At 38.6% G+C, this 27509-nt stretch overlaps 1 protein-coding gene across 1 annotated transcript in view; it reads left to right on the top strand.

The window, feature by feature from the left end:
• The first annotated feature begins 2811 nt into the window (after positions 1-2811).
• Positions 2812-27509, top strand: part of foxk1 (forkhead box K1) — a 43091-nt gene continuing 18393 nt past the window's right edge. The window contains exons 1-2 of the mRNA XM_088936576.1: positions 2812-3329; positions 25190-25387. Coding sequence (XP_088792702.1) covers positions 2929-3329; positions 25190-25387 — 599 coding nt within the window. The 5' untranslated portion in view covers positions 2812-2928. The remainder of the gene's footprint in view (positions 3330-25189; positions 25388-27509) is intronic.

The raw sequence follows: 27509 nt of genomic DNA, 5'->3' as shown, positions 1-27509 counted from the left end.
CTTTCCATTTAACACAAATCCTTATTCATCGCTTGTCTCCAGATGTCAAAACTTGTGTGAACTTTTGGCCTCACTTTGTTTTCCTGTTTCACTTCCTGTAGCATTTACCATGGCAGGATGCCCATACAGGCTGCTGCAGACTTGGGAATAATCAAAACAGCCTTGGTCAAGGAATGTTACTCCCTCTTCATGAACCTGAGGGTATGACCCTGGTGCTTATTTACACTATATTGTAAGAAGAAGAAAAAGAATACAGCACCCAGCATTTGTATTTCATGTACAGAAACATATACACAGGCTGATTACATTCAAAGTCTGGATAGAAATGAACTACATGTCTAGCAATGCATTGGCTTCAGAAAAATAATCTAGATTTAATTGCATGTGATTAGTGAAGATGCACAGTAATTAATACACTTCTTGTTCTTATTTGCCTGGATAGTCTCGTATAACTTGCATTTTGTTTTCAAGTTTAAAGCTGAAACGTTTTAAAACAGGGGTAGAGAAACGGATGTGCCCCTTACTGTCACGACCGCCAACCTGCCCAGACCAGCCCCCAAGAGAGCTAACCAGTGCCAGTAGCGGGGCGATGATTACAAGCGCTGCCGCACGTGTTAACTCGGCACCAGACGCCCTACCGTGCGGCAGGCTGCAGTATTTAAACCGTTCAAACGCGCTTCTTGCTGTTCGGTATTGAGTCTACTCTTTGCGAGCTCTACCTGGTGTTTATTCTGTACTTCGCATTCTCCTGGATACTAGACTCCCCTTTTGCCTCTCGACTTTGGTCTTTGCCTTTCGATTCGGATTGTTTGCCTCTATTTGTACTTCCTGGATTTCGAACCACCTTTCTCCTTTTGACCACGATCTCGCTTGACGTTCCGGATTGTTTGCCTGCCTCGACATTACCTACTCCTGCGTCTGAACAGGATCCACATTTCTCTTCATTGCGAGTTCCTTAACTTACACAGGCTTAAAACAACTGACAAACTGCTAGTTTCTGAAAATCAATTCCCATATAGACTTTTGTTAAGTTCTTTTATATTTATGAATATCTATGCCTCTAATGGAAAACATGTAATGCCCAGCATTAATAGCACTTGAAAATATAGTAAGAAAACCAATATGATGACAATGCAGACATATTTGTTCATACTAGAAAATGCAGGAACTTGAGTCCAAAATTTAGTTTACAAATTTTATTAAATAATGCATGGAAGAGGCATACCTGTACATATTACAGGTACTAGAAGTGCTTCTGTTAAAAAACAAAGTGTGCATCCATCCATAAAAATAATAACCAAACCAAGTAATTATTGTCTCATAAGTAGTAGTTCAGGTGGGTAGCTGCGTCAGCATGCGTAGGCTGCAAATGAACAAGTAATAGGTTTATTCCATGCTGAAAAGAGAATCTCTCGAGTTTTCATTCTCGTATTCAGTATATAGCGAAAGGGACAATATGCTAATTCTATGTCAGCACACAAAAGTCTTCTCACTGTAAAATCCGTATAATTGTCTAGATATTGTTGATCTTCACGTCAATAGCCATGCGTTGTAGAATCAACAATACAGCAGTTTTCATGAACGTTGCTGGTATTAATTGGAAGGAATTAAGTTTAATTGTTTAAAATTCCTGCACGACATAAGTAGTACTGGATATAATAGTGTACTGCGTTATTAGAGTGACTAGATTGTTAAACTCATGTCATGTAGGCTTTACATTATTTATGCTGAAAAGGTTATTCATAGTGAAATCTTTTCAAAATATGGTTCCAACACACCGAGTCTTTAAAACAATTGAACGATCCTAAGGGTCTATTTCAAAAGGGCAGCTATGCATTTACAGTTCGTGCTCTCTTCCCCTTTGATTTGTAGAAACAATGTTGTGAATACCAGGCGAATTTGATATCTTTCAAATGTTCCATAAAGCCGTTTTCTCTTCCTGAGAGTGTATATACTGACACCTTGCGGACTCCTCTGTGCTATTCTGTGCTTCTCTGTGGGTGTTAATTTGAGTTATCCATTAAAATATTTCTTTTAACTGCCACGTTCAAGTGCACAGGTTTAGTGTGAATTATGTAAGAAAGGCGCAGTAAAAAAAAAACAACAAATGACTTCTTAGCGGTTTCTTTTTGATGCCAAAAGGCCAAGTCAGGTCCACCATCATCCACTTTCCGGATTTTTCACTTCTCTTGTACCTTTCGTGTTTATAAACAGTGAAGCAGTAGACGGGTTACAGTTGCACTGACGTCACCGTCAAAGTCACGTTGAAAAAGTAGAACTCCGAAAACTGCACTGCGTGGTTTTAAATCTCCTTTTTCTCAAAGCAAAAAAGGTGGAATTGAAATCCTACAACGAATCACCAGAATTTAATAATATATCGCGGTTAAATTGTTGTTTTTTCGTTGTAATCAAAGTTATGCCACATGTAATGCACGTGCTGTCCGGTTCCTGGAACTACAATAAAATTAACTCTTAATAGACTGTGCAACTTAAAAGAAAAACAAACATATTGAAGTGAATAAAATTCGTACAGGGGCTATTGATCTAGGAACTTTTGTTAAGAGAGATTTTTTTAATGGACGGGTTAATGAACAGTAATAATTAACTTGCAGTTAATAAGCCCGTAGTATGCCACTATTATAATCAGTTGAATTGGTGATTTTTTCAGCCAAAACAATATTGCAATTTACTGTGTAAACAATGGATAGCTCTGATTATCCTCTCGCAACCATTTGTTGCGTTTGTGCGATGCTGGTGACATTATCTGTGCAGGAACTGAGAAGCAGACTTCCGCTGGTTCCTAATCCTAACACTCCGCCGCGGGTGTTTGCAGTAACCCGATCCATGTTTCATCTTTTCCTCCAGCAGCAACAGTGAGTTTCTCCTGGTGGTAGCGCTGCAATTCCCGGTGTGTTTTCCGACAAGAATATGGCTGATTTAGGGGACGATACCGGTGCCCGGGCCTTGCTGGCACTGAAGTCTGCACCTTGCAGCCCGGTCCGAGTGGCGGTACCACCCGTGTACCCGCTTTCCTCGAATCCGGTTGGGATCACACCCATTCCCCTCTCTTCTCCTCCGAGGGCCCTAGCCCGCCTGGAAGGCAGGGACTTCGAGTTCGTGATGCGGCAGAGGACGGTGACCGTGGGCCGGAACTCCTCGCACGGCTCCGTGGATGTCAACATGGGCCACTCAAGTTTCATCTCTAGGCGACACTTGCAGATTACTTTCGAAGAACCGTTTTTCTACCTACGCTGTCTGGGAAAGAATGGTGTTTTCGTGGACGGTGTGTTCCAGAGGAGAGGGGCTCCTCCACTTCAGCTACCTAGAGAGTAAGTAACCAGTCAGCGATGTGCTTAAATACTAAGTACTTAAAAGTCGCGGAAACACTGAAAAGTAAAAGTATGTGGTCGAAGTCTGCAAAAGTGCGGTTGCCCATATGCGTGAATTATATTTCGTGAAACATGAGCGTGGTATGCCTTCTTATAAAGGCCTATAAACATGACATTTACTTTAAACTATTTTACCTTGGATTCTGACCTTGGCATGATACTGTATCTGCATGTTTTCTAAGATGTTTGCAATTTGTTAAACACAAAAAGGCATCCAAAAGAAGAAGAACAATGTTTTCTAAGTGACATAGTTCGTTTCTGATATTTTTGGTATTGTGTAGGATATTACTGAATATTGTTTTTCAGAACTTTAAATCTGCGCTAATGTGCTGTATCATTTCTTGGATAGGTTCAAAATGGTAATAATTAAGACTAAGTAAGAGTAATTATAACTTTGAGTTAGTAAAGTAAAAGTTATAAAGTTAGTAAAGAAACAAAAGTTTCCTTTACTGACATTCCAGTGATAATGTTGAACTTATTTTGTGCTAACTTACTATAAAAAAACCTCAGCCACGTTGCATACTTTCGTTCTCACATGCACAGTCTCAAGTTTAAAAGAGGGTTTTCATACTGTTAAAGTTGTTGACAAAATATGAATTGCTCGACTTGAAGGTTTACAGGTTCCTGTCCAAATTTAACCTCTTGTGTTACAGCATACCCAATTTCCAGATTACAGTTACAGTGAAATCAAATTTCATTTCTTTATTGCAGAATGTAAGGCGTCCTATCATAACATACACACCTATTTTCCATGTGCTAATACAGTCTTTTCCTCTTCTACAGATTAGTTGTGAGGAAGGCCCGGCCTCTGTGGTTAATACAAACTTTTTTATATTACCTAGGCAAACAAGCGCTGGAATGCGAGCTACACATGCAAATATGTTGCAAAGCTGCATAAGTAAAAAAAAATGCTTCAGATATCGGTACTGGTTTTGATTTCTCCCAGACTTATCAGTTTGCGCTGGACTGTCAATACGTCACACCTCATGTTTCACCATGCTTAAAATTTTTAAATGTGCTTTCTATTGTATACAATTTGGACTTTCCATTTTGGAAGATGTTTTAAGTATCGTTTTTACCGTTTCTCCCCACCGGTATTTTTGGAGAGGATAAAACCCGAAGGTAGCGTTACAAAAATAAGCTTTGCCGTTTGGCGTACACGTGAGGCTTGTACTTCACTAGATAGGCCTCTTGCTGTGATGCCTGCGCGAATATAAACACGTGACGTCACACGAGCAACAGATGGGCTCTTGCTTAGGGAGTCCGAGGAAGAGACGTGCGACTGCTAACAACTGAAATGCCCTTCAGTTTTGCTTCCTCCCCCGCCACTCAGAATGATATTTTCCGAAATTTTAGATTTGACTTGAAGTGTATTTTGAAGCGTCTATCGAGAGAGACAGGAGTGGAACTGTAATCACAACCGACGTTTTTCATCTGACTTCCCTGTTGTAGCACGAGAAGACCTTGGCGGTTCAGCCAATCTCTGATAAGGAAAAAAACAAATACTAGTTCCTTCATGTGCGTTATCAAGATGAAGTGTGTATTTACCAAAACATTAAACCGTAGAACTGCATTTCAGAAGATTTGATCAAAGCTATACTCATTGGACTCGTTGGTCACATCACTAAAATTTTCTTCTCGGGGTGTCTGTCCATACTGCAGTGAATTTAAGGCACTGCTTAACAGACGAGCTGGCATCCCTGAACTATCAAACCATTTTGCACAATTGTGCAATTCTTCAGCTCAGCAGGAGAACCCATTCTATGCCTCAGGAAGTAGGAACCAAAACATTTTTTTTTCTTCTTTGGTCTTCATTATTAGATGATTAAAAATCACATTTATCCAGCACATTCACACATTACAACACAAATCTTGTCCCATACAATTTTGACATTTTTAAAAAATAATGCCTTTAATATTCTATTCCTTGATAATATTTTCATTGTAACCCATGGGTCTACACATGGTGAAACTGGACAGATTCTTTTAGAAGTGGTATTGGAGGAGTTACTGTAGAGGTCAGGTTCTGTTTGATTAATTATTAGTCTTTGTGCTCGTCGCACGATCTGCTCACTAAGCATTATGTAGATCCATGGTCTAAAGTTGTCAAGATGGGTCTGAACAGGCAGAAGAATATTTCTGAAATGAATTAATGTACAGTCAGATGTTTTGTTTAAAATGTTTGACTTGTAATGCTGAAAAGAAGTTTAGAGCAATGTGAAGGTTAACAAAATATTCTTCTAACACTGCAGAGTGTATGAAATGGTTAGAGACCTGTCGCATTACTGTGGCAACAAAGACCAAATGGAATTATTGTGCTAAGTTGTCTAGTATATAGTGACTGTTTAGCTTTTTTTATATATCAACTAAATTGGAATTGTCTTTTCAGAATGCAGTAACTACCCCTATACACACATGGGATAGTGAGGAAAGAGCTTCTTCCCCCTACCTGCCCAAACTGCTTCTTTTTTGACAAGCAGGATTTGCAGTCATTTTACGGGAAGGCAGTGCCAGTTGGAGGAATGGCGTACCTCTTGCTCAGGGAATTGCAAGGCTGCAGGCACCCATGAAGTCACAGAGGTCTCAGTTTCGCAGGCGGTTCAAGCCCATCTGCTAGTGGTGCTGACCCAGCTGTGTTCAGGGGAACCTAGAGGAGTCACGGTGAACTTGTGAAGTCCGCTGCTCTGTCCTGGAGGTTAGCCTGTGCTTTACATATCAAGCCACTTAGTAGCCTTGTGTGTTTACTTTTAATTCATCACCAGACAGCTCTTCATTTGTTTAAAGGATACTGTGTTTTCTGGAGACGATAACAGAATGTAATTTCTCAAACTGTGCACGAATAGAATCCCCCCCCTCCTTGAACATCTGATTGTAGACTTTCCCGCCCACCCATCTATTTTCTTAACCGCTTTATCGAGTACAGGTCTGAAGGGAAGCTGAAGCCTAAGCTGGCAAGCAACAGGCACAAGGCAGGATGCATCCTGGACAGGACGCCATACACACTCACACCAGGGCCAGAGGTGAATAAACCTACCAGTATGCCATTGGACAGTGGGAGACAACCCATGCAAACACAGGGATAACATACAAACTCCACACAAATAACACCCCAGGTCTGGAATTGAACCTAGGACACCAGTGCTGTGAGAGAGCAATGCTAGCCACCGCACCACCAGATTGGCCTTATTAGATAGATAAGACTTTATTGATCCCAAAGGGAAATTGATTATTATTACAGTGACCTTTAGCAGAATTTGAAACAACAAGAAAGTTTTGAGAATGACTGAATTATTGGTTCATCTTTTAGAATTAAATGTATTCCTGATGTCCATTTTGTAAACTAACATTCATGTTGTTATGCCTGGGAGTGCTACTGTAGCAACTCAATTATTTATTTGCAGAAGGGACAACTGTCTTTACTTCAACTGTTCTTTTAAAAGCCAAAGATGTTACAAAATCCAGACTGCCACAATGTTTATTGGTTGATTTTGTTTTTACTGTTAACAAGAAGTTGATGATCTAAGTCTTTGTTGTTGTCACTGCTTCCAGCTCACATATGTTATCATTTCCTTCAGTTGTATTGTTTACTCTTGATGCCAAAAATACGCCCTGGGCATTCAGGTCAGTTTAGAACTTAAAGATAAGAAAAAGATAAAATCATAAAAATGGAAGGAATGCTCTTCATGAAAGATAGCCTAGATCTGATGGAGCTACAGAAATGAAAAGTAACTGCATTACTCTTAATTCAGTTTTAGGGAACTAGATCAGTCTATATTGATGTACATAGGTTGCACATCCTACAGTCAGTGAAAAGTTAGGAGCCTAACTTTTTAAAGAAATTTAGAATTGCCAGATTTTTCTCAAATTATGATTTGAAATAACCACTTGGGTTTTTCACCTCTCAGCTCATGAATGACTATGAACCATTTGACCTTGCTTAGGGAAGAATGTGGAAATGTCTGCGGACTCTTCTGTTGTGCCCACCATGATCGAGCGGGTCATTTTTTAACATAGTTGCAGACTATATAGATTTGTCCAGGAGACTCAGTACAGATTGGAGGAGAGGCACGCCCCTTACCGACAGCACCCCATGATTGCAAATGTCCTGGAGGCCTGTGGCCAAATGAGCCAAGACATCAACAGCACTCAGCCAGTTGTGCGTTTTACCATTGGGGAGTCCTGATTACAGTCACTAGTGACATCACCCAGGCTTGAACCCACATTCACAGAGCACCGTGCTCAACCTGTGCTCCGATGAGCACTGTTACTGGTTGAATTGCTCTGGTGCCTGGGAGCCTTAAATATAATTCACTAGAAATAACAATACCCAAGAATTAAGTGTACTGAAAGGATTACAGTGTGTTTAGTCAAAATTTGGCTTACTTCCTGACCATAGGTTGAGGAGACTGGGACCCCCATGCAAAGTGAGGAGTGACCAAGGGGCAGCTGCAGAGGTGACATGGGCTGGAGGTTAGATGCAAAAGGATCTATGTGAGGAAAAGAAGGGTATCATGTAAAGTATTTATAGTGTTTTGGAGAGGCAATAACATCAGCAGTGATTGCTAATTACTGACAGCTGAGTCAGATTGAACTTGGTTGTTGTCATTTCTCATGAACTTTCATTACAAACTCTATTAAAATAGTTTTACCTGTAAGCTCTTTTCAGGAAGCTCAAAGTGCTGTACAGTAGGAGACGTAATAACACAACAAAAGAAGAGAAAAAAACGGCCAATTGATAGAATAAGACTATAAAGTACAAACACTGGCCTTTAAGTGAGGTTTAATAATGTCCAAAGTTTGAACAATGAGTTCAGTAGATGATCTGCTGCCCCTTTTTTTCCTTTTTGGTTTAGCTTTCTTAGTATACCTGCAGTAAGACCTTATGTAAGGTAGAGCTAAACCACTCAGTGTCATATTCATGAGCAGGAAAATCTGTAATTTCACTGCATGTCACAGGGAGACTGTAATTAATAGAGAACAACAAAGCAGAGGTAGTGGACAACAAAATGGAAACACTTGGGTAACTGAGGGACATCAAGCACTAATACTTAAATAATAATGCTTGACAGACCTTATAATAATAATAATTGCTTACACTTATACAGTGGTTTTCTGGACACTCCACTCAAAGTGCTTTACAGGTAATGGGGACTCCCCTCCACCACCACCAATGTGCAGCCCCACCTGGATGATGCAACAGCAGTCATAGTGTGCCAGAATGCTCCCCACACATCAACTATCAGTGAGCAGGAGAACAGAGTGATGAAGCCAGTTAAGAGATGGGGATACTTACTGTAGGAGGCCATGATTGGTAAGGACCAATGGGAAATTTGGCCAGGATGACGGGGTAACTCTTTTCAACAAACACCCTGGGATTTTAATGACCACAGAAAGCCAGAGCCTCGGTTTTACATCTCATCCAAAGTTTAGTTTTTCCCAGGAGGTCTCCCATCCAGGTACTGACCAAGCTCACACCTGCTGAGCTTCAGTGGGTAGCCAGTTGTGAGTTGCAGAGTGATATGGCTGCTTTTCTATATTGAAAACATGCTAACATGGTTGCAAGAGGAGACTTCACTTTGTTACTATAAAAAAGGGTTGATTGTTGGGGCTTGTTTGCCAGGAGCTTCAGTGACCAAGACAAGTAATGGTGTCTAAAAGTGATGAAAAACTGCGTTATAGTAAAACGTGTGCCTTCAGGGAATTTTTGATTGCATTGTTTTTACCACGTTGTGGCACAACCATGCTGGGGGAAATTGCATTGGTGGTGGGGTTTACTGTATTTCAAAGTGCTACACAAAACAGACAAGAATCTGCTGACTGTAAATTTCAACCTGGTGTACAAGCAGCCAGCTTAATCAAAAAACAGTCCAGAGGGATACCATAGTCTGGTTGTAGTGTACAAACTGCTTATCACACCTGGCAGCGTACCTTTGTAGGGAGTACAGACAGTGGACTACTGAGCAGTGGAGAAACATGATGAGACGAATCATCCTTCACCATGTTTTCAAAATGGACAAGTGCATCTATGGCACCAACCTAAAGAACTCTACAGCCCTGAGTGCTATAGCTGTTGAGAGCACGGCAGCAAAACCCATGTCTGTGATGGCACATAATCTGACCAAGAGGCAGCATGTAAATGTCCTAGCACCCTGTCCCAGAACCCTGTGTAAAATGTGGAGTAAGTGAGGTAACATTGTATTTTTAGGCTTATGAATTAGCTACTGGTAGCCAAACTAGGAGCAAAAAGTGCTTTGGATCTCTGGTTAATTTTCCATGAGATCCAGCAGCAGCAGGAGGAAATCTCAAGAGCTGAACTGAAGTCCCAATGGAAAAGAATATTAATTGACCATACATCAGTAAGATGTTTACTATCTTAACAAGTATTGTGTCAGTACTGTATCTCTGTTTAAATCCCAACTGAAAGGTTCCAAGAGCTCTTTTAGAGCAAGATTAGAATGTAATTGAGCTGCCACTGCCAATTCCAGGAATTTGTGAGAAAACTATTATTTTAGTGCAAAAAAAATATAGCAATTGGATCTACAGGAACTGTAATCTACAGGAACAAGACCTGATTCCGGAGACTGGTTAATGAAGTTAGTAACAAAACAGTAAAGAGCAGAGAAGGTAGCTTTTTCCATTTGGAAAAGAGTCCAAGGTGCAGTAGAAGGTCTTCTTACAGCCAATATATTTGTTACTTGGTCACATAAACCACATCAGCAATTTTAAAATGAGGAAAAATGAAAATGAAAATAGTAGTTGGTGCATTTGGCATGACTGCAAAAGGTGAGGTCAGAAATTGGTTAAAAATACTGTATTAGTTATTTTGTTGTGAAAGAATTGCATGAATGAGTAACATTGTTCAGTGGAGGGATCTGAGCTGTTTTTTAAATAAAGGTAGGATCGCCAACTATTTTATGTTCTGAATTGGAACAGCCAGTTATGTGTTTTTCACCTCTTTTTCACTGATTGAAATTCAGGAGTTCTCTAGTATAGCAGGCTTATTCTAGTTCGAGCATTTTGATAGGACTACAGAATTACTGTAACCTCTCTCAATAAGTTGGCAATAGAAGAAGAAACTGTCCACCTTAAGGATGTGTAGGCCTCCTGGTGTTGTTCATAAGCATGTAGAGATGAATTTTCATCATCTCTTTCTGTTGTAGAGAACTGTTCATTTGTGTCCTGGGAGAAGAACAGTAGAAGTGATACAAGTCTTTGTAGGAGATCAGCTATCAGTAACTTGTGTTGGGGTGTTAAGCCTTGTATTTAGTAACTGGTAGAAGCTCCTTTAGCAGCAATTACCTCCACCAAACGTTTCCTGTAGCTGCTGATGAGACTTGCACAATGGTTAGGAGGAATTTTAGACCATTCCTCCTTACAAAACTGTTTCAGTTCATTGATGTTTCTGGGATTCCTTGTGTGAACAGGTCTCTTCGGGTCATGCCACAACATCTCAATTGGGTTGAGGTCTGGACACTGACTTGGCCATTCCAGAACATGAGTTTTCTTCTGTTTAAGCCATTCTGTTGTTGATTTACTCCCGTGTTTCAGGTCATTCTCTTGTTGCATCACCCAAGTTCTGTTAAGTTTCAGATGACGGACCGCTACCCTGACATTCTCCTGTAACATTTCTTCACACAATTTTGAATTCATTGTTCCCTCTATGATAGCAAGCCGTCCAGGCCCTGAGGCAGCAAAGCAGCCTCAAACCATGATGCTCTCTCCACCATGCTTCACGGTTGGGATGAGGTTTTGGTGTTGGTGTGCAGTGCTTTTTTCCTCCAAACATAGCGTTGCATGTTTCTGCAAAAGAGTTCAACTTTTGTCTCATACGTCCACAGAACATTGTCCCAGAAGTGTTGTGGAACATCCAGGTGGTCTTTTGCAAACTTGAGACGTGCAGGAATGGTTTTTTTTGGAGAGCAGTGGTTTCCTCTGTGGTGTCCTTCCATTAACACCATTCTTGTTCAGTGTTTTTCTTATAGTGGACACATGAACGGAGACTTTGGCAAGTTCAAGAGATTTCTGCAGGTCTTTTGCTGTTACCCTAGGGTTCTTTTTCACCTCCTTCGGCATTGCACACTGCACTCTTACCGTGATCTTTGCAGGACACCCGCTCCTAGGGAGAGTAGCAACAGTATTAAATTTCCTCAATTTGTAGACAATTTGTCTTAATGGATTGATGAACACCTAGGCCTTTAGAAATACTTTTGTAGCCTTTTCTAGCTTTATGCATCTCTACAGTTCCTCTAAGGTCCTCTGATATTTCTTCTGATCAGAGCATGGTTCACATGAACAGCTCATTCTTAAGAAGAGCAGACTCTCTCAGTAACCACCCTTTGTGTGCCTTTTTTATAGGGCAGGGCACCTCCAACCCACACCTCCAATCTCATCTCATCTCATTGATTGGAACACCTGGCTCCAATGAGCTTTTGGAGAAGATATTAGCCTAGAGGTTCACATACTTTTTCCAACCTAGACTATGAATGTTTAAACAATGTGTTCAGTACTTAAGAAGTACAGTTATTAGTGTGTTATTAGTTTAGGCAGATTGTGTTTGTCTATTATTGTGACTTAGTTGAAGATCAGGCCACATTTTTATGAGTAATTAATGCAGAAATCTAGGTAATTCCAAAGGGATCACAAATTTTTTCTTGCAATTGTTTGGGTTGAAATAGAGCAGATAGCCATGATCAGTACCATTGCAGACTCAAATCTTGAGATCAAACAAAAATTTTGTTGGCTATTCTCCTGCCCACCATGTAGTTCAGAGGTGTGTTTGAGAAAGTGTGTAAAAAAAGGTCAAAACTTATAATATTGCAGAACAGCCCCTTGTTTCTGTAATGCACTCTGCCCCCTGCCGGAGAACTACATTTTGTCAGTTGGCAAAACAGTGCACAAATAGGAAGAACTTTACTAAAATACCAGAAAATCATGAGGTGAGGGTAGAGCACAAAAATACCAGGCCAGTATGGTATATAGGGTCATTTGGTGAAATCTCTAATCAATAATGTTTTCCTTGCAATAAAGGGGAATGCTTCCATGTTTTGCATACAGGACATTCATATAGCAAAGTTTGCAACTATTAAAGAGAGCCAGCTCATCAAGAGCTATTTGTGGAGTACATTAACATGATCATACAGAAACAGTTCTTGAAATAGTTACATAAATCACATTTTCATATGGTGGTATTGGGTGAAAGAAGGGACTCTCGGTAATGCTTGCAAAAAAAACACCAGTGAAAGTCAGTGGCAGATGCAGCAGTGTTGAGATGTGAAATCAAACACACCGAAGCACTGTTAGTAGAGCATTACCTTCCCATATAAATGATCTTGGAATAGGCTGTACGTTTTGATCGAATACTGCACAGATCAAGGAAATGGGCTTATTTGATTCACCAAACAAATATATTGCTTGAAAATTGTAATAAAGTCACTGTTGGATTGCATTGACAGTCCTAAATGATGTTCTAGGTCAGTGTTTCTTAACTGGTGTACCACAACACAGTGTAGTGCTGTCAGACGTGAAGTGTACTGCAAATTTTAGAAAACTTGTACTAGAGATAAATGAATAAAAAAAAGTTTCCAGGTAGTAGTAACTGGTATGACTGATACCATGGCTGGGCCCAAACACATCACCACTGCTCTTTATTTGTGTTACTTGAGGGTTTTCTTAAACCTGTGTTTAGTGGCAACTGCTACGCTTGAGTGTTTCACATCTACAGAATACCAAGTTTAAGGCTTTGCTCCAGGCATTTTGGATGTGATTCAGTGGAAAAAAGCTAAGTGAAATATGTTCTGTTCAAACTTTAGAATCCCTGACAACTTCTAAATGCCTCCATCTACCCCTTGTTCATAGTTTGGTAAAAAGGTAGTAGACTAAAATCATTATTATCTATGAATTGGCTTCATTACTCTGCTCTCCTCCCCACTGATAGCTGGTGTGTGGTGAGCGTTCTGGCGCACTATGGCTGCCGTCGCATCATCCAGGTGGATGCTGCACATTGGTGGTGGTGGAGGGGAGTCCCCATTACCTGTAAAGCGCTTTGAGTGGAGTGTCCAGAAAAGCGCTATATAAGTGTAAGCAATTATTATTATTATTGGTTCAATAAACAGGAATTACCTCATTAACGTTGAAGGAGGGTGTTTGATTTGCTTGTACAACATCATATCAAGCTCATTACATCAATTACATTGCATTAATAATTGCTTCATGTAAGAGGGAGAGAGTAGATTGAAAGATCCAGCCCAGTTTCTTAATTTCAGGTGACATTAAACAAGCATGAGTTGCAAAAGGTAAAAAGAACTATGTTCTTGATTTTGATACCTGATCATTCTAAAAGAATATCTTTAATTTAGGCCTGTTAACAGCTTTGCAAGTTCATAGTTGTAATATAAGTATATAAGTACAGGTGGGTAGCTGCGTCAGCATGCGTAGGCTGCAAAGGAAAAAGTAATAGGTTTATTCCATGCTGAAAAAAAGAAGAGAGAAAACACAACTTTTCAGCTCTTTTTAACACCTGAAGAAGGCTCCACAGCCGAAACGTTGTGTTGTGTTTACTTGTTCATATAAGTATATAATATAAGTTATCTAAACATTCTGAAAACAGTGGAGTTAGAGAGTCATACAAGTATTAAAAATTGCCTTGTTTTTTCTCTTTGTTTTTCCCTCTTTTGTCTCCAGTCACAAAGTTTGTTTTCAGTTAGCTAATAACGACCAAATGAGGCCCCTCCCCTCCCCTCAAGGTTGTGTAGCAAAATCAAGTAAAAACAATATTTTCAGACTTATATAAACCCACTAAGCTCTCTGTAAAGAATAATGAAACCAGGGATGCAGCTGGTAAGATTCTGAAAATAGTGAAAGCTAATATTTGCTTTTATTTTTATTTTCCACTGCTCCAGCTTTTCGGCTGACTTCAATTGTTAAATAAGGGCATAACTTCCTGTTTTTCATTTTTGTGTTTTTAAATAATGTATTAATTTGGCAACCCTTCTTATTTGGCCTTGTGGAATTAAATACATCGCATGTGAAGGTGTCTCCATGGAAACTCCCCCCAAGCCTCCGAGCTGAGCAAACAGGTTCAAAGCTCCTACCATTGAGCTTGAACTTGCATGGTTCATATTGTCCAGATGAAATCAACTAAGTATAATATAGACTTCTGTATACAACTGTTTAATAATATTTTTAACATTTATACTGTTTATTTGATCATATCTCTAACTGTAAAAAAATAGAGAAATACACATAACTTAATCGGTACACTGCAAAAATATTTCTGTATGGCTTCTGCTCAATGGATGCTCTGGTTTATATATGCTGATCACACTACTAGGAAGACTGCATAAGCACCATAGAAATAAGAGGGAACATTACCCACATTAGCTTTTGTGTGTTCCTGTTGTCCATGTAGTATAGCACTATTGAAACGTGGCTTAGCTGAGAAATGGAAGTGGTTTCATATAACCTTCCAGCAAAAATAAAACGTGGATCTTGCATTCATTGTAAGTTTTTTTTTTCAAAAACATCCTCCATTAGTTTATTCTGAGTGGTTTTAGACAGACCACAAAAGAGGAATGCATTTTCCAGCCAGTGGGTTTTTTAGCTGTGATAAAAAATTGTCAGTTAAAACTATATTGGGTTTCAAAAGAAGAATTGAAAAGCTAATTAGAAATTACCCTGGTTGTCAGATGGTTTGGAAATTGCACAGCTAGACCAAGGCAACCAAAGTGTTCTCCAGAGTCATCAGGCAATGCTTTTCCAGTGCAAAACACTTTAACAAAGTCTGTAGCAGTCAGATCCAGGCCAGGAGGCTGTATTTTACAGCACAAAAGTGGAGAGGCAAACAGCGATGTGAGCCAGCAAACAGTAGCTGCAAGGGGAAAAAAATCCAAGAATGACAATCCGAGTTAACACAGGTCCAGTCATCGAAAACAGTGAACCATGGAAAGAGGCACAAAAGCAGTGAGCCACGCAGTGAACCAAATGGGCAGACAGGGTCCGACAGCACGCAGGGCTGAGGCAGGCTGCAGTCTTGGCTTCCCGGGGCTGTCAGATTGTCAAATCGAGCAGTCAGACGGGCAGTGGCAAGAAGGGATTGGAAAAAGGCAAAGAAAAGGCCCAGCCGAGCACGTGAACCAATCCAGAGAACTTGCGGGAGGCCACATCGAAAACTACTGAGTGAGAGAAATTGTACTTTCAAATGAACAAATAAAAACCAGCAAACAAAAGTGAGACATTAGTGAAGAAAATGAGGTATTGATGAAGAGCAACAAGAAGCAGCAGCCAAGGTGTGCCAGTTCATATTCACGGTGCACTATGTGGGCAGTGATTCTGTAATTGGAGTCAGAATAAAAAACATGTATAATGCACATGCTTTGCTGGATCCTGCTTAAAAGCTGCATTAAACAGTTATTAATCATTTAGAAATAATGACTGAAAATTACTCTTGAGCTGTGATTTTTAGATTTAGCCTAGTTTTAGTGGTCGATTGGCAGAACATTTACTTTTGAAAATCTCTTTCCTCGCTCAGTGATTACTGCCTCTGGAAAATGCTTGTATTCAGGCTGTGTTGTACTCCAAACCTGTAGTGGTTTCTAGACAGACAGTCCTAATTAAAGTAAATCAGATAATTTTCTCATGTGTAACTATCTTACTTTGTTAGTGGCAAGTTTTTGATTCCTGTCTTTGTGGGTGACCACATCAAACCATTAGACCAGCACACTTTGTAACTAATTTGTTTCCTCACCTAAGATCTGAATTCTAATTGTGAATGGGGGTTGCACAGGGTATGGGTGTTGAGCACTCATTGACTTGTTACATTTTAACACTGAAGAATTGTAATTGCAGGTTTTAATAGTAGGGAAAGTCTAATGCAGATGTCTGCAGTGATACACAGCCCATGCTAAGAGATGATGTAGTATTCTGGTTGGGAAAATCAGGCAACAGTGATAATTAGTTATCAGTATCATGAGTGCTCATGGAGTAGGTCAGATAATTCTTGTGAAGTAAAATTAATGTTGCAAAATAAATGTATTCCTTAATCCTGTACAATGCATTACTTCAACGGTACACTTTGTAGTTTAAGTCAAAACAAGCGCTTTACAGCACCACATGTATGCCTTAAGATTTAAATGTACAATTTTGTTATAGTTTGTATTGTGTGAATTTACAAGTAAGATGGTGCTTTCAACCAACTTAAAATAATGGCTGGTGTAGTGCTGTGTTAATTTTATATAGTGATCTTATTGACAGGTACATTCAAGCTACTGTATTATCAGGTGCTCTCGATGTTGTGGATGAATGGACCTGTGAACTTTAGTGTAATATCCTAAAAGCATAAAGCGTCTGCAGCAGATTCAGTGGTGCAAGTAATGGTGTGATTTTTTTCTTCTGCCTCCACTTCCTATTTTTCTCAACATAATGAGGCAAAATAAAGTACGTAAGGAATATGCAGTGTAAGGACAAATTGCATTGTTTAAAACATCTGACACTGGTTTCAACATAATATAATTATGAATGAAATTTTATCATTCTTATACAATACATTAAAAGGGAATTCATCACTCTTTTATGCATAAATGGTTTAAGAAAAATCTCAATTTTGGATATTCATTAAATGTTTTTGGTGTCATTTTCATTAATTGATTTACTATGAGACACTGGTATGACTTTTAACTATTACATAAACCCTAAATCTTCTCATTAGTGAGAAAGTTGATCGGGCACAGGTGATGAGGTGGATTAATGTGTTCAGTGTCAAACCTGATGAAAATCAAGGAAGAAATACACAGCATTGCATTGATCCAGTCCTTAGACCTCACTTGCTGCCTTTCCTGCAAGGTTATCCTGCATATGACGGTATTCATATGGCTTGCTTTCCAGGCTTGAGAACCACTGCAAGTTTGTGAGATGATCTGGGATAAGATGAGACATGTAGCGGTTCAGAGATCAGTGAACAGATTTGTCCAGGCTCTGTGAAAGAAATGGGACAGAATCCCACAAGACCACTTCTGAAAACTAGTGCATAGCCTGCATAGATGTACAGCTTATATTGCTTTTAACCATGGCCACATGCTACGAGCCTATGACTTTCACAGTAGACCCCCTGTTGATCAATCTTGTTGATCAGCATAATGAATTCAGCTGCCGTGACAGTGCACCAGACACAAAAAGATAATTTTCTTCTTAATAACTGTGGTTATATGCATAGTATATTTTCATGGTCATCCTGAGTACGGGAAGCACCGGGAAAAGATAAGGAATCAGAATTTGAGCACCTGCTATAGCTAAACAGTGGCTCAGTACCTTATAGGTGTCTCTGCATTTTTTTATGATGTTTAGTATGGGCTATGTATGCAGACATGATTGGGTGTGTTTTTATTTCCACTACTTAGAATACTGTAAAACAAACAAAATGGTTATCAGTGGAAATCATTTCCATGTACAACCTACCGTCGAGGTAAAATCAAGGATCAGATGAATAAGGTGATATATTGCAGCAGGCTAGTAACAAGGCAGGCAGTAATAGTAATAGCAATGTGGAATGGTCTTACAAAGTCTTACAAAATTGTGATGAACTTGGTTCCTTTGTCAGCAGCAACTTTTAATTGACACTTTTCCATTGAAGAATCACAGTAAAACCATCTAAGACCAATTTTGTCACATGTAAGTATTCTGTGCTTTGTCACATCTATATAGCTTGATATTACCTTAGTCCTATTGAAGGATATGGATCTAGCCCAACCCTTGTCCTTGGGGGGGGGGGACATTGAGCTCTGGGGAGACCAAGCCGTGCGCGGAGGGCCCAAGGGCGGGGGTGTCCAATTGCACCACCGGGAGCTCCACCGCAGTCCAGAGGAGAAGTTAATACTGGGCTCTTCCTTACTGGGGCAGAGCGGTGGCTCTGTGGCTAAGGATCAGTGCCTGTGACTGGAAGGTTGCCGGTTCAAATCCCGCAGCCAGCAGAGGAATCCTACTCCGTTGGGCCCCTGAGCAAGGCCCTTAACCGTAACTGCTCCAGGGGCGCTGTACAATGGCTGACCCTACGCTCTGACCCCAAGCTTCTCTCCCTGTCTGTGTCTCATGGAGAGCAAGTTGGGGTATGCAAAAAGACGAATTCATAATGCAAGAAATTGTATAGGGCTAATAAAGCAACATTATCATTATTATATCATTGTATCACTTTGTTTGTTGTAGAGGAGATCTTACAGACTTTTTTCAGTTTCTTTTGAGGGGTATATTTTTAACTACATGCTTTTAAGTTTAAACCATTTTTAATTAGATTCAATTCTTTTCCAATTTCTGCGTTTCAGAAGTTACCTGTATTCAGTTGTGTTGACTAAAATATAACCAGTTCAACCTTGGAAAAAGCAAAACAAGCTCATTATGGGAGTGTCAGATACCCTTTCATTTCATGAACTGTTTAGTCAAAACTAAGAGTATGCAAGTTGAGGAGAGGCTGATTAAAGTTTTTTTTACGTGGAGGTTGTTGGGGAAAGGTGCCTTTGAAGTTGGACATATTTGTAACTTAGAACTGAGAACAGAAACAAGTTAACCAAGAATCTAAAAGTCAAAGAGATCAATTGGCACTGGACCAGCAAACAGAGAGAACCTCTGTAAGAACTGTTACACTAGGCATACATGAAACTGTACTCAGTTCTGACCTGTAAAATATATCCAGCTCCAAACTCAATCGACCACCATCATCAAAAGGATGATCCATCATATTTTGAATGAATATCTTTGCAGATACTAAGTGAATGGCATCTGCCAACAGGTGTTGTATGCTAATATTTTCCTAAACATCTCCGTAGATCTGGCAAAGCATGACCACAGATTTATTGATTTATTGAATGCCTTTGCCCATTGCACAGTCCTCATGTTATTAAATATACTACTGTTTGAATCTTTATTGGATGATTAGTTGAGTGGATTATTTTGGACTAATTGAAAGAGACATGAAAAGCTGTCTAATGATCAGCCTCTGTTAATTCTCTGCTCTCTTCCCTGAGAGGTACAGAGGACACAGAAAAGTGCTACACAATTGTTATCTATTTTTCTACTTCCATTTTGAAAAAATGCACTCGATCAGTGAAACATTTCAGGTTGATTCCTTTATGTATGACCATTGGACTTCTCTTATACCAGTTTGCTAAAATAATGGAGCTACAATGCATCATTAAAAAGTAAATTCCATTGTGTTGCTTGTGTAGTGCTGTTGCAAATTTTTCATCACTGTATTTATGAAAGTGGAGGACCGGAAAGAAGTACAATTCTACTGTTATTGCTTTCAGGTGTCATGTAGAGCTTTCTGCAGGATTCACAGATTTGCAGAGTATAATTGGATGCATGCCATTTACCACTTTTATAGTTTCATGTTTTCTGTTTTCTTCATCCTCTCAAGCAGTTTTCCAAAATGTGATCACGCATTGCTGCATGTTTCTTCACTTCATTATAGCTGTGATGTTTTTTTGAGGCAGTTCTTCAAAAGGCACTTCCATATCAAGTGCAGATCTACTTCTCACAGGCACCAGTGTCTAAATCAGATAATCAAAACATAATGTGTGGATCTTACATAATAATTAATTAAATGCTGCAGGATCTTACTTTTCCCTTTAGGAATTTAGAATGGATTGCTTATTTATCAAATGCATTAGAAGCTGGATCTTCAGTGAAATTTCAGGCTTTAGGATGCACTGAAGCTATGTATTGGTCTAGGCTAAATTTTTATAACTCTTAAACCATTTTTTCCTCTAGAAAGTTAAGGGAAAGCTAGAATAAGCTCTGCCAACAAGAAAAGAAACTCTGATCTCGGTCTGTGATTAAGACTGAAATAATTATTCAATTCAGTTTTATTTTGATGGCCCGTCTAGGAGGCTGTTCCGTTTTGATCTTTCTTTTTACAGTCAACATTTTGTTTTTGTTTCAGTTTTCAAGGGTAGTAAACTGAGGCCTTTTCTGAAAAATCTTGTCTGTTGGTTTGTTGTGTAGTCATGGTAAAATGGTTGCCTTAGAGATGCTACCATAGGAACTGCTAAATATAACAGCACTTATTGGAATGTGCAACTAATTGGTCAGAACAATTGTAGCTCTTTGTTAAAGAACATTGTACAGGACCAATCGACATACATGTTGCGTTGATTGTTTATAATGCAGTGTTTATACCACTGCGTTTAAACTGACGCCATTATCTTGGAGAGTACAGACATTTATAGAATTGCCAAATGTTTATGATCATGTTTGTCATGTGATTCTCTTGCAGCTTGGCTCATACAGATGTGCTGTGCCTCTTCAGAAGTAGAAGAACCTATTGCCCCTTCCATAAAAAGGGATAAAAACCTGTTAAACACTTGAAAGCATAGGGAGTGTATTTTTGCTTTTTGAAAAACGTCTTCAGTTTTCAAGTATCTAATGGTTTCTATATCTAATAATCTCGTGTAAATTGAAAAGGCATCTTCTGTTGGTTTGCCCGGCATCTTTCTATTTACTTGCTTATTGAACACTGTAGATTATAATCTTGGTTCTGACGATGCTTATAATAAGGCTAAAGCTTGTTTTTTTCTGATCTGTCTTAATACTTTTTATTCTTTTCTATGTATCCAAATTGAGCATTTTTTTGGGCTTAAATCCTACACTAAGTAAAATCCTGTTGTCTGTTGAATGATCTCAGAAAACACATTGATCTTGAAAAACCATGTGCTTTGAAAACTTTGACAGGGTCAGAATTAGCTGTTTATTACAGTACTTTCCATACAAATGATATCTGTTCATTAAAACAGTGAAAACAGAATTATGGAAAAAAAACTCTTTGGAAAGAATTAAAAGGGTTCATCACACCTCACAACTGTTCTGGAGATGGCAAGAATTACTATAGTTAAGTCTCTCCCACATGACTTGTTGTGTTGTTAGTATAGTAAACCTTTAAATCATTTTCTTCCATTTAAATCTTTTAATTCAAATTAGTTATTTCACATTAAAGGCGTTAATTCAGCTTTAACACGAGAGAATACAAAGCTTATGTGCAGAATACACATTAATTGTGTGTAATTGTGGAGAGTGGGAGATACATACTTATGGAAGATTGGTTATCCAGATTTTCAGTAATGGGCTAATAATAGGGGGCTTGAGAACTATACATTTTATTTGGAAAAAAAATAATCTGTTGATGCTCTCCATCAACTCTTTTTTTTCATTTTGAGAACAGGAATGCTCTGTAAAAATGTTTATGGAAAGACTGCAGGGTGCTGGTATTTTTGTCTGCTCTTTTAAAAATATTTTACTTTTAATGGAAATTAAATAGAAATAATGTGTTCCTCTTCTGATCATGTCTTGATTATTCTATCTTCTACACCAGTGCAGTCTCACATTGTATATATTGTAGAATATGTCTCACATTCTTATATTGAAAGAATGTGTAGAGGTTTAGGCTAAGAGGCTACCAAGGAAACAAGTTCTTCTGTTATTCAGTCTGCTTGCCACAGGCATCCAACAGCAGTAACCTTTCATGATGTGGTGTGAGTTAATGCTGGGATACATTTATGACACCAAAATCTTGTATTAATAATAAATATTGCTTTGGTTTACAGCTTTGTTAGACGTTCTGCTAATCCTGCATTCCTTTTATTGTTAAGTATAATAAAGGGAAAACAATATTGCCATAATGGGGCATTTATGACTTGACATGACAAGAATTAGTACTGCACTGTTAACGGTTTGTATGAAGTTTTTTTTACCTAGACAGCTTTTACTTGTATATGGAAAAAGTTGCAAATGTTTTTTTTTTACGTAGTGAAAACAGAATATGTCTTTGCTTAATTCGAACCTCTAGGAGTCCCATTTTTTTCCTTAGAAGCACAGTTATCCCCCAGTTTTCCTGGTTGTATTTTTAGTTAAGAGTGCAGCATGACATATGCAAAGAAATTGTACTGAACAATACATGCTGTGCTATTGATGTGAAAGGTAATCTAAACTACATTACTCCTCTCACCATGTTCTGTACGAAAAGTCAGCCTGTGACAAAGCCATCATCATAGTGCAGTAAAAAGAAACAAGCATATACTTAACTTTTTGTGTCTTGCCCAATAATTACAGCAAAGAAGCCTATACAACCAACAGAGTATTAGTACAATCTCTGTAATCTCCTAATAATTATTAAATTCTTCTGCTAATTTGCTCCTGAAAAGCCAATTCTTTTTTGTCGTTGCCACTGTATTTGTTTTCCCAGCTCCTCTGATTTTCTGGGAGATGTGCAATGGGGCAATGCCAAAGGAAGTGTAAAACCTTAAGTTTGAGGGCTTTGCTGCTTTCATTAGCCTGCAGTGGAGAAATAACAGTAATAAATAGGTGGGTAGTAGAGTGTAGGGTCCTTCTTACAATTGCTGTAGTAAAGGTGATTATTTGAGTAGAAAGGTGGCACAAAGCAACAGATGAAAAAGAGCAAGTTTCTGAAAATCTCTGGATGGGCGCCAGCTTGACTTCCAAAACAACTGTACTGTGTACACTGCAGCACTAAATGTGGCTTTCCTTTGTGGGCCTTGTGTAAATATTTCCTCCACTGCACCAATATTCCCAGAGGAGAAGCATTAACCACCTGAAGAGTTGTCATCATTTGTCTCCGATAGGCTGTGCAAACAAAAAAAACATGAAGGGATTTTTGCTTAGAAAGTTTTGCTTTCCTTCTTGGGCTCAGATTGATTTTTTTAGAATTTATGATCTGCAGGTAAACTAATTTGAGCTTGTCGTTGACTATTTATGTTGTTAAAGTAATACTATATCTGTATTAAGCTAATTCAGATTCCCTGGTTTGTCTTTCTGTTCAGTTGCTTTTCCTGTGTTTTCCTGTGTTTCACTAGCATTACTTGGTAGTCTTTCAGCATGGATAGCTTTGCAGTCTTGATATTCTAATTAAGAAAAACATTAGTTTGTCACGCAAATTAAGGTTTTGAGGACTTCAGATTTTTTTCCCTGTTGGTAACTTTATTTATCTTGGTTTATCATGCCAAATGTGGTCTCTATGTGAGAAGAGGCATTATAAGACTTTGTGTTTCAAATATTTATATCTGACTAAGGTCAGGAGTTACAGCGGACTTATAGGTTCTGGACTTTGCTATTACTTTCTCATTAGAACCTTGAAGTAGGGCTTTTTGTCCAAGGCATGCATAACACTAGTGACAACGTCTTTCTTGCAGAGTTTATATAGCTTTCAAAGAATTATTAACGCAAGTCTGTTTCAGAATCAAAAGCCATTCTAATGTAGCTTGTCAGTATGTTTTGTTTATGTAGCAAACAGAATCCTATATAACATTACAGTAGATTTCAGTGTCTGTCAAGAGCTTTATTAAATCATTTTTCCTACATCGGTAATGCAAAATTTATATTAAAAATTTTCAGCTTTATAAATATTTGAAGTATAATACAAGCATAATTGTCAGTTTCAACAAATGACTGGTATTACCACTTTCTAACAGCCTGTGTTTTTTTGGTTGCTTATAGCAATTGGTTAACTTTGTCTATTAATAAAAGTGGGTTAAATGTTTCACAATAATTACAAGTCAATATAATTATAGAAGGGTTGTAAGTTTTGGCCATGTGACTTTTACCGGAAACAGAGGTAGGCTTTTTTTTTAGGTCCTGTAACTGGTTTTCTCAATCTGCACTGAAGCGGATTCCCGTAGCAACGCAAACAACAAACCTGTCTTTCCCCTGTTAGTTGGTAAAATTTGGAGGTTCCTCCTCAACAACCACATCCTGACTGAAGAGTATTGCAATCGCACCTTACAGCCCTTTTCTCCACATACACCCCTCTGTGAGCACATGAGCACATCAGTAAAACTCTTTTATAGTTCTCTACTGTAAAACCAGATTTCAGTTAGGACCTTTATAATAACAGAATTGTTGTATTGTATTTAGAATTATAAAATACTTGATGGTGAAACATTGACAGCATCTTAACATATTGTTATGTAACATGATGTTAAAAAGGGAATTTAATTTCAACGAAAGAATGCATTTGTGTTTTGTGTGTCTTGCACTAAAGGTACAGCAGTAAGCATTTGTTCTTTGTCAAAGACTGGGTAATTAAGGAGAAATTCTCATCCTTTCAGATGCCATTTTGATGGACATCACACAGTGATGGTCAGTGAAAAGGTTGTTTCATTGTAACTGAGATGTACAATAGAGAACTGTGGATGTGAACACCAATATTACAGTGGTATTGTGTTTATGGGGAACACGCAGTGCATATTTGCCAACAAGCCACCTCTGCCAGGCAGTCTATTAAACTGTAATCATCATTGATGTAGCATTACACTGTTTGAGTTGAAAGTGCTAGGTGTTTATCTTGCAGATTTAGACAAACAGTATTAGGCTTTGTGTGTTTCCAAACATTACTGCTGAAGCCCAACAGCAGGTTGATTTTGCATGCTTCTATTATGTTTTTTTATTTTTTCCTAATGTTGCAGATATTTTATCAGGAACAACAACAGATGTGTATTTTTTTAGTGCAGATTTATTTTCCTATAATACAACTGGAATACTTTATATGAGAAAAAAGGTTCCAGGGCTTGCACTGGACCTAGAGACTTATTTAATATGACACAATATTTGTACAAGGACTTAATTAGTGCGATTCTAAATGTAATCCCTGTTGGTATATTGTGTGTTTCTTATTAAGTCTTAGTTTATACAATGTGAACAATTCATCTTGAATTTTGTGTTAAGCTTGCAATGAGTTCAATTTCCAATTTCCTTTTAGGCTTTTCTTTAAAAAAAAAAAACCCTGTATTGTTCTTTTTCCTTTTTTCCAGGTGTACATTTCGTTTCCCCAGCACTGTCATTAAGATCCAGTTTACCTCGCTGTACCACAAAGAAGAGGTGAAGGAGGAAGCCCCATTATCCCCAGTGAGGCCTCTTTATGCCCAGATCTCGCCTCTGAAAATCAACATTCCTGATCCCGATTTCAGAACCATGATGAGTCCGCTGCCCTCTCCTACTGGCACCATCAGGTAGGGACGGACCTGCCAGGACTTTGGAAGAGTCTGCTGTTTGAATCAGTTCAGCCAGTTTAGCCTGTAAATTAGTGACCATGTTGCTGCTCCAGCCTTAATGTGGCTCCTGCCTTAACGAATCCTATAGCCTCCTTCCTGCTTCATTTTCTTATACTAGAAGGCAAGTTGGCCAACCCCACTCCTGGAAATTTAAAATGTTAATCTTTAAATGATTTAAATCTTTAAATTTTTAGTTTCAAAGCTAACTGCTGCATTCTTATAGACCTGAAACAATATAACTGTGCTCTCCTTAGCATTTGTTCAATTATGTAATTGAGAGATCATTTGAAAGTATCTTAATTTCCTTCAGGTTTCAAGAATATCGGTTCCCTGAATCGATCAAATTACTTGCTTAATTAGTTGTAACCCTACAAGTTTTCCAAATTGTTGGATCTAGGTGGTTTAGAATGACCTTTTATTTTTGGATCGAGATCAAGGTCAGGGATCCCTGTGGTCACGTCTGCCCTACTACACCTTCATTATGTTTTACAGGGTAAATAATATATGCATTGTCATGCTGTGCTGTGATGACAGCCTTTTTCTTTCTTTTTTGTTTTTTCTTTGGAAAATAAATATTGACCTCTAAAGAACTGAGCAGAAATAAAGAACAATTAACAAACATTTCTTTTTCTTCAGTACTGATGTAGGCTGTTTTAACAACCTTGCATAGAATGCATGCTCTAACATGATAGCCATGGGATTTGTTTCCTCAGCAAAAGTAAGAACTTTTATGTGGAAAGAGAAGTGCACAGGAAAATGTCAAATATTTCTGAAGCTGCAGATTAAACAGAAAGGCTCATTCGAAGCAGGTGTACTGTACTGCTAATAGCTTCTGCCTCCTCTGCAGAGACTGCTAGTGGAATGCTAGTGAAAAGTTTTTAAACTTAAAAAGTTACTCATATGAGGATCTGCATTATAGAATTCAAAGACCATTGCTAATTTTGTGGTTTTACTACTGAAACGTAGTTGTAGTGTTTTAAAAACATGTTTATAGAATAGAAAATGTGAGGTGAAGTCATACAAGAATATATTCCCTGTAAGATATCAGTTATTTGGTCCTGTTTATCTACTGTAACTATTCCTACTGAAACTCCAAAATGTGAAACTTAAGTTTATCTGTTGATGCTTAGGAACTGTTGGGCACAACAGGTCAGACTCTTTTGCCAGGATGTTGTTCCTTTTAATTCTCTAGCTTCATTGCTGGTCTAAGTCATAATGGATGTCTCTGCCATGATATCAAATGAGGTTTACCTTATTTTGTTTGAGGGGTCACCATAAAACTGAGGAATGCCCTAACATGCACAGAAATAGGTCTCTGGGAATGAATTGTCAGCAAGGGATTAATCAATGCACGACTGCAGAGCATAGCACCCAAGAATAGCAGCCTGTCTTCAGAAGCTGGCCTGCACAGTTCTCTAGTGTGTCTTCTCAGAACAGCATCCTGAAATGAAGAGCGCATATGCTAGGAGCTTGCGTAACAATCAGAGTTAGGGAAGGTGTTCATATACATACTGTTTACAGTACTTGGAAAACAGATGTCTGATAAACAGCTTTCACTCCAGTGCTCAACAGCAGTGCAGATGTTAATTATGTTGTGTAAATTTACATTTCTATAAAAAAAACAGGCATTTGCATAGCTGGTATAACACATGTAGGCCTGTTTCATTTCTGTTGCTTGTATTTAACTCTTTCCTTCCTTGAATTTCTTGATGAAAGAAGAACAGTCCTCACTGCCAGTATATGATTTAATTAAAATGAATTTATGAGGAAATATTTCTAAATTTTTACTTGAAATGCATGACATGATTCTGTGTAATTGTCATAACCAATGCCGGGGTCACACTACACGACTTTTCCTAGGATTTTCAGTCATACCCTTCATTTACATAATCGTAAGAAAATCACAGCGAGTTGTAGAGAGTTGCAGCAAGTGCCCATTACCATCAGTAGTGTTGTATGACACCCCCAGCGACTCAGTCATAGCGCTCTTAACAGCCCCTACGACTCTCTGGGACTTCCTATGATAAAATCAAACTCTTGTGTCTGTGACAGTCGGTGCTTGTCCTCTTATTCGGGTGTG

The sequence above is a fragment of the Atractosteus spatula genome, chromosome 18, assembly GCF_055471065.1.
Source record: "Atractosteus spatula isolate fAtrSpa1 chromosome 18, fAtrSpa1.hap1, whole genome shotgun sequence".
NCBI classification, from domain to species: Eukaryota; Metazoa; Chordata; class Actinopteri; order Semionotiformes; family Lepisosteidae; genus Atractosteus; species Atractosteus spatula.
This window is presented reverse-complemented; position numbering and strand designations above follow the sequence as displayed.